This window comes from Sphaeroforma arctica (assembly GCF_001186125.1).
Source record: "Sphaeroforma arctica JP610 unplaced genomic scaffold supercont1.2118, whole genome shotgun sequence".
Taxonomy (NCBI): Eukaryota; class Ichthyosporea; order Ichthyophonida; genus Sphaeroforma; species Sphaeroforma arctica.
The window spans coordinates 1-8,560 of record NW_014038440.1 but is presented as its reverse complement, the minus strand read 5'-3'; the positions used below and the strand labels follow the sequence as shown (position 1 = coordinate 8,560).

At 41.3% G+C, this 8,560-nt stretch overlaps 2 protein-coding genes across 2 annotated transcripts; both read left to right on the top strand.

Annotated features, from left to right (window-relative positions):
• The first annotated feature begins 3,978 nt into the window (after positions 1 to 3,978).
• Positions 3,979 to 4,781, top strand: SARC_12176 (hypothetical protein). The gene has a single exon (XM_014293724.1). The coding sequence runs from the start codon at positions 4,005 to 4,007 to the stop codon at positions 4,518 to 4,520; it is 516 nt and encodes a 171-aa protein (XP_014149199.1). The 5' UTR covers positions 3,979 to 4,004; the 3' UTR covers positions 4,521 to 4,781.
• A 2,418-nt stretch (positions 4,782 to 7,199) lies between these two features.
• Positions 7,200 to 8,290, top strand: SARC_12175 (hypothetical protein). Its single transcript, XM_014293723.1, has one exon. The coding sequence runs from the start codon at positions 7,593 to 7,595 to the stop codon at positions 8,154 to 8,156; it is 564 nt and encodes a 187-aa protein (XP_014149198.1). The 5' UTR covers positions 7,200 to 7,592; the 3' UTR covers positions 8,157 to 8,290.
• The last annotated feature ends 270 nt before the right edge of the window (positions 8,291 to 8,560 follow it).

The following is an 8,560-nucleotide window of genomic DNA, read 5'->3' as shown; positions in this document are numbered from 1 at the left end:
AGTGTCATTAGTAGATTGTATTTCTTGTGCACAGACGTTAAATGCTGTGTTGCCTTTGAACTGCTTAACGTTCAATTGGGCAGAGAGTGGAATCTCTGATTCTTTGACCTTGTTAAGGAAGGTCTCAGAAGGGGTCCGTTTGGTTGTTCCAATGGGACCTATACGGCATATGATAGTATGTCTCCAGGGCGTCTTCTGGACGGCTCGGGTACCCTGATATAGGAAAGTATCTACTTCCCTATCTAAATTTATTGGCTCGCATTGAATCATACTGATCAATTTATTGAGCCATGGATCTTTACTCCGTAATGGGCAACACAACGTGATGGTAGCTTTATGGATATGAACATAATTTAATAGCTGGGCAATTAACTGCCATAGTGGATTAGCCCACGCATTATGTTGGGAGAGGTCTATTTGAAAGGCGTCTCCCATAGGATGATTTAAAGTCCTGTAATTCGATAGTTGTGCATTATGATGTGCAGCAAAGATACCTATGGTATGTGGCCCATATATCTTTTGAGCCAGTTCAAACCACCTGGGATTACACTTCCAGTCAGTGGCTAGTAACTCACGTACGAATTTATTAAAGTCCGGTACGAAGCGTGATAACATATCCGGTAAATGGTTATGTATACCTGGCAAATGTTTTATATCAAAATGAAACTTTGATATTGTATCATGCCAGCGACTCAGTAATTGCGAGTCGGGTTTCATTTCATTCATAAATGGAAGAGATTTCTGATCACACATCAGCGTAAATACTGTTCCGTAAAAGTATTCTCGGAAGTGTGTTAGAGCCGCCACTATGGCTAATAGGTCTTGTTTAACAGTTGGATAATTCAATTGTGAAACATTCATTGCTCGACTAAAGAATTGTATATATCTAGGTTTGATATCTATAACCTGATATAATACTCCTCCTAAATCTAAGTCGGAGGCGTCCGTTGCTATTTCAAACGGCACGTCATCAACTGGCCCTTGTACAACTGGGGCTTGCTGGACTGCGTGTTTGAGCGCTTTAAATGCGTTATCACACTCCTTAGTCCACAAGTCTCCTAGTTTGCCATTATGACATCTTAAGTGTCCAAAAGGTTTAAGGTAGTCAGCTAAGTGTAGTACTCCATCTGTAAAGAAGTTTACAAACCCACACATGCTGTTAACATCTCTTCCTGTAGTTGGTGTTCGCCAATCTAACAAATGTTCTACCTTACTGGGGTCGATTTTAATACCTTCCCCAGATATATGGTAGCCTAAGAGCTGTATTTCGCTCATTGCGAAGTGGCATTTCTTCTCGTTAATCTTGAAGTTTTGCTCATTGTGTCTCTTAAGGACTCGTCTGCCTAATGCGGCGTGTTCGCCTGTAGTCTTAAAAAAGATGACTATGTCATCTATATAGACTTGCACGTTAGCCATGTCTGCAAACTTTTCTTCCATTACTTGTTGGAAGAATGCTGATAGAGAGTGTAACCCGAAAGGTGCACCTCTGAACCGGTATTGTTTGCCTTTCCACGTAAAACTAAAGTATTTACGATGTGGTTCATATACCTGCATTTGATTGTATCCTTGTGTAAGGTCTATAGTTGTAAATACTGTAGCACCTTCCATCCTTCATCGCGCCTATTGGTTCCGTCTATGATACTTCCAATACAGGCAAACCAGCACATACCGAGTGCATCCGTGGTCTGGTACGGCATCGGTTCACCCCCAACCTCGCTCGTCATCCGAATTATGACAGATAACCTGGTTCTACTTAGCATTTCGTACTTTGCACTAACCCATTCCACAGCACTACACGATAAAGACCCGAACCGAACCACAGAGGTGGGTACGCTATTTAGTAGGTCAGAAAGCAAATACGTGGCCCACTCGATGGTGTCAGTTTTTTGTCAGCACCGGCCTGAATTGACCCAGCGCATATCCTCCATTGTCGACTCACTTGGTCCAAGCTTCAACAGAGAATTTACTGACCACTTCTTCCCATCGATTTTCCCCGAATCACTACAACGGCTATGAGAGCCACACCATATGTACAAACATTGTAACTTAACTCCTTTGAAATAAATAATATTATCCCTACCAGTTATAGGTTTTTAGGTTTTTCAACAAAAGACAACAATAACAAAAATTGGACAATCAATTCGGCCCGCCCATTAGCTCACGACCTTTTAAAATGTCTTCAATTGTTTTAACAAAAATCTTTAAAAAAAAATAGAACAATCGTTGACTCGCCAATGAGGCTAGCCGTTAAATATGTGTGAACATATTTAGCTAAAAAGAAAAGAAAAATCAAGCATGTTTTTGATTTTTGGGCTTGTCGCCGCATTTATTCTAAATTTAATTTTTTTGTCCTACTACTCTAGCCGCAGGCGCCTGTGCACCGCGGACCAGGTCCCACTCTCCAGTCGCCTGCTTGTGGGGGGTTGTATGACCCTGTTAGGGTATCTTCAGAAATGAACCGCTGTCCAATGTCAGAGCCCCTGCCAGCATGGTCCCTCGAGCCCTCTACTAGCTCTCTACTCTCTAGTAGAGATAGAGAGGGAGAGAGTAGCAGCCTAACAGGCTGATAAATTGTGCGGGTCTGGTATATTTACTAAAGAACTGCCCTGATAATTAGTGCCACCTTTTGCTATACAAAGTGGACCAATATCACCAGTGTATGTATATGATAAACCTGAACTTGTATTAAAAAAATACTCTTGAGTCACTCTCTCTACTAATCTTACTACATACACAGATTGTTCAAAGGAGTACTCATTCAAATCTGCCAATCTCGTATTTTTTTAAATAGAAAGCACTATAGCTAGAGTAAGAAAAATACTATAAAAACAAAAACAAAAGCAATACTGAAAATTCAAAATTCATGACCTTGTCTGATGTGAATGTCTCAGACTCTTTAGCAGAGTGGAGACTGGAGAGTGAGGAGACTCAGCAGACACACGAGAGTCCCAGACTCCCCTAACACCTCTAACTCCCCTGACTCCTTTCTGTCGCGAGTAATGACTCTTTTCGACCCTCGGCCCTCGGCCCTCGCGCCAGCCGCCAGTCGCTATGGCACATGGTCACCTTGACAGAAAGAATTCTTAGAATTATATATATTTAGCTATGTTTGTATTTACAAACGTGCCACACATATATTTATTTTTATATGTACAAACTGTAAGACTACAGACGTCAGAAATATATGGGCTATTAGTCAAACTACTAAAAATGGTAGCGTTCAAACTTTCTGGTGGTCGACTGTCTTCTCTAAAGTAGTATATACTATTGTTTTGTTTAAAACAAAAAAGACAAAAAAAAATACTACATGGTAGTAGTTTTCTAAAAATAAAAAAAATAAAGCAATACATACATATTTTAGAAATACTGGTTTTTTTTATCACAAAACAAAAACAGGTGCGAGACTAATTTAAAGTCGAGATTCGAGAGTGCAGGTGTCCCGTGCCGACTCACTGTCGTCGGGGCCTCGGGGCTCTCGGGGCTCTCGGGCCTCGGTCCCTCGCGGGGTCATTGACTCGAAAGTCGAAACTGAGAGGTCGAGAACTCGAGAGTCAAGGACTCGTGTTTGAGTTGTATGTTAAATACATTTCTAACACTTGCCAGATCCGCATTCTCGTACACGCACAGTCGCACAGCACTCGCAGCTAGAGTAGTCGTGCATTGTTAAAATAAGTTAATGCTATTATTATTTCTTCCTTTCTTTTCATAAAATGTTACAAATCGAAATATTTGCGTTTAGTGATATTGAAAATCGATAAACAAACTGAGATAAGTAGTGACCCATAGCCGAGCCGGGCCATAGGCCATAGCCTTCTCTTGTATAGAAATTCTTAAAAAAAGGCTATGTATGAGTCGAGTTATTATTTTACGAATTGGTGATTTGCACGATATAGATATTCAGTCTAAGGACTTCAGGTAATAACTGATTCAGTATAAATTGACGCGCTACTCGTTCAAAATCGTCACATCCGCACATAATACTAAGCTAAGCAAATTAACTCAGAATGAAATTGATTCTTGTACTTGCTGCCGCGTGCAGTGCCGTTTCGGCCATGAACCTCCGTCAGGTAGTTCCCAGTAGCGCTCCCGGACCCGGGAGACAGCCCATTACTTGCGCCGAGAAGGATGCGTTTAACCAGATCTGTTCCAGCGTCGGTAAGGTCCCTACGGATACCGGGTTTGAGTGCTGCCAATGGAGTAACCAGTGTGGCCCTGGTATCCCCAAGTGCTTGGAGCGCAACTGTTGCCAAGCGGCGGGACCTGGAACTGGACCCCCTACCCCACCCCAACCCGAAAACCCAATCGAACTTCCCGATCATGTGATGACTTGTGAAACAAAGCTCGCGGTCAACGTGGATGCATTCGAGTGTGATGTTGGGTCTAGGGTGCGAACTGATGATTTCCTGTGCTGCCAATGGACCCCTCGCCCCGAGGGAGCCACCAGCAGGTGTGCACCTTTCGGAGCCACCGTTAAGTGTCTTGAAAGAACTTGTTGTGTAAGAGACGACGACGACGAGTAAATCTTCGGAAAGCTGGATACAAAATGATTTCTGGATGATATTTACTGCGTTCGTTCACAACGGTAAACGTTCGTCAACAAAAGTAGACACAGGCTGGTAGAAGGTGCTTTATGTCAAAGCACGATATTCGGCGTACGACGGCTAATATTGAACTTTATAGTGCGGACGTGCATCATAAACGGTATTATGGAAGTCGGTGACGGATTCATGAACTTTCATAGTTGCGATGAATAAATTTCAATCTCTTGCCATATTTTCAAGCGATTTTAAACCTTTTTTTCTAATACTTCATATCTTTGATATTATATTGCTTGTTTAGTTTAAACCTGTAGCATCTATTCTATAAACTCAATACTGTCATAAGAAACTGTGATAATTCGAAGCATGATAATATAACGTCAGCAGCATTTTATTGCAAGTATTGAAGTATATGCGCAAAAAATTAAAGATACAAAATAATACCCCGATCTGGGGGTATCCGCTGTCTATATAAAACATGCCCATGCTGCTATATATGCACTTTCATACCTAATTGAAACTATGTGAAATGTTAACATGTGTCTTGATAGATTAGGACTACGGGGTACTTTAAATACAAACCCGCCATATAAATCACGTAAATATAAATAAAAAAGAATTTTTAGAAAGACTGTTTACATTATTAGGCAGTTCGGATGTGCTACTTTGGTTTAGGCCCCCCCCCCCCCCCTGCTTCAGGTGTATTTTCGACATATATGGGCCAGTTTTGGACTGCCACACTCAAAATCATAGCTCTGTAAATTATACATTTACATAAAATATGGACAAAGTTCTGAGTTCGGTATTCAAAACTGATGACTATAAGTATAGGGGCTTTCCGTTGTTGTCTTCGTTTTTGGCGAATTTGGGAAAACCCTCTCCGGTGGCTAAACCAAAGAAGCACATCCGAACCGCCTTTAAAAAAAGCAGCTCGTGATATGAATTCGAGGTTACTCACAGCCTTCACAGGCTCACTAAAGCCTGAGAGTTTCGTCCTCTTGTTTTTTTTGTTGCAAACAGCATGTTATAATTTATTTAGCAGTCACTTTTTTTTTCATGATGATATTGTGATATGTACACATTGTAACACGTAATAGAAAAAAAACTAAGGCCAAGTACATATGTACGGTGAAGAGTGATGAGTGGGGACAGGATATGACGGGACAGGACACCGGAACCCGGGGAGGGATCCCCAACGGGGTAGATCCTAGACCTCCAGCAATTAATATTCGTGAAGTAAATCAAGATAAAATCAGAGTCTTGGAAATATCTCGATTTGTGACAGATTTTTTTCTTCTCCTGTTAACTCTATGAATAGAAATAGCCTTATCTAAAATTTTCAGGTAACGACTTTTTTTATTGATGACTGACCTAACGTGAATAAGTTATACGTAATGTAAATAAAAGTTGAACGTTAACCGTTATTTTTTAAATTTTTAAACGGGTTCTTTTATAGGCTCAAAAATATATGGTCGAAATTGTGGATTTTGCACTTCAGAACTGTACCTATATACAACGAAATGGGCTATTAAACTAAAATTAACCAATGAAAGTGTAATGAACGGTTGCAATGACACCTGACATTAAATTAATGGCGGGAAAAATGTGAAATGACACAAGTGGCGCGAATATTTAGGACAATATATTTGACCTGACAACCTGCACCTGATTTGAGTCAAAATATGCATCAGTTATAAAAGTTGACCGTTAACCGCTATACATTCTGGATAAATCTTGAAACCACCATAAATAGAGCCCCCTACACTTCCCACCTACGAAAAATATATGTGTTAGCCAATCACTGGGTCCCAATCAATATTTTTTTTAGAATCGTACGTGGCGTGTGTATGTGGCTCTATTTATGGTGGTTTCAAGATTTATCCACAGTGTTTTTTTGTCAGTCTCACTCTTATCATAAACAAATATGTCTTTATTTACTACTTTCAGAGTAGTCTGAGGCGAGAGAGAGTTTATCCAGCTCTAAAATCTCAAATCTGAATGAGTCTCTGACTCAGTCTGACACTCACTATGTACAACATTTGTATATAATATCTTAATAAGACCGTCAGTCCGTCGCTGACGGACGACGTCACGACGGCCAGCTTGACATTTCCCTGTGAGTGAGTGTGTGAGGGCTGAGGGGTGAGGCCAATGAGAGCCTGAGGCCCTGAGTCCTGATTCACTCCGCAGGGCTCAGATGACTCGATAAGTCAGACCTTGAGGCCCGAGCCTTGAGAGCTGAGCTGGAGCATAGCTGCATAAAAGTCATAACTCACAACCGATAACGCTGAATTATGAAAGTCTTTACGCATACCGTTTTCATTTTGGTGCTTCCAAAACGACAATTTCATTTTTCTTCTTCAGGAACTGTTCCAAATAGATCAACAAATGACAAATACGCATTGGACCGGATCCAAAAAAGCTCATTATATATATCAGGTAGTCGCCCATATATTGGCAGATAGAGTTGGGTGGTATATGCCAATATATTGGCGGGCTCCATCGCCAAGGTCATGTATCGTACGAAAACGTGTCCCGTTTACCGCTAACGCAATGTTTTGAAAACGTGTTTACGCTTAACGTAATGAACTATGCAGTCTGGAGTCTCTCTCTCTCTCTACATAGAGAGTCTGCAGTTCTGCACTCTCTACTAGTCTGTCTCTGGTCCCTGACGACTCTTGTGAGTCTTGATGAGTGTTGACTGTTGAGTGTAGAACTGTGTGTAGATGAATCACTATTGATCCGTGATTCATCAGTGATCACTTATCAGTGATCAGTCACTCAGAGTCCCAGGCAAGACCGAACTTATTTACTCTGGTTCATCTACGGGGACCAAACTGGCCGAGATCCCAGATCTGAAGATATATATGTCGATGCATATAAATAAATCAAACGTCTCACACCAAACGGCCAAAGGCTCAAACTCTAGAGAGTCGAGACTCAAGACAGATAAGTATTTAAAGGAGGCCCGTCTCTCTCATGTCTCAGCATACCAGCAAGTTTCCAGGCTCCAGAAAGTAAACAAAACAACAAAACATCTCACTCCATAGAAATATGCCCGGGTTAGTAAAATCAACAATGTGTCTAATGGCTTTCGTCTCAATTATTTACGAAGTGGCGGGCGCCTCTGCGATTGATAGACGAGAAGGGACAGTGAGCGATACGACAGAAGACACAAGTACGTGCGGTACCACCGTTACAAACACGAGCTCGGGTGACGTGTGGTGTTGTGATACGACACTGATTACTAGCAGCGGCACCACTAAATGTTATCAATCTGATGCGTACTACAGTGGCGATTGTAGTATAGAATATATACAAAATCAAGATACCCGCTACTGCCTGGTCGCGACTCAGGACGCAGAAACGGACGACAACTATGACACACCCAATACGGATACATGTAGTATCAAGGTGGGCACGTGTACTATCAACCAAACGTGGGATGACAATGGCGATTTTTCGAAGTCGGCAACATACAGCGGTGTGGACTACACTTTCAACTATTACGGTTGCACCTGCCTTGCGGACGGTACAGGGTATGGGTGCGCGTCTGTCGAAACTCTCACAAATGGAGTACTTTCATCAACGCAAGTAAACGCTGCAACGACGTGCTAGTTCATCAACTTGGAAGGAATGAACTCATAGTCACAGTGATCCGTCAAAACAATATACATCCTTCAACCAAATTTTGTAAAGGAAAAACAAAACTGACACGCCAACAAGGGAAATAAAGAAAAGGATGAAAAATATTTGATTCACGAGTTGACGTAGCAATTTTAAAAAGTCACAACGTGAGAAAAAAAAAAGCCAAAGTCCGCTCCATGCCCTTCATTTACGTTCACAGCTTCGTTTACGTCTCGTGGTTGTATTAGTACGAAGTCTTCACTATGTCAAAAGAGAGAGAGAAGTACAGTGAACAATTCAAACAAAAGTTCATATACGCGGCCACATGAGCATACATTGGTACATATAAAAAAAACATATACATATACATATACGTATACATACGTACATACATG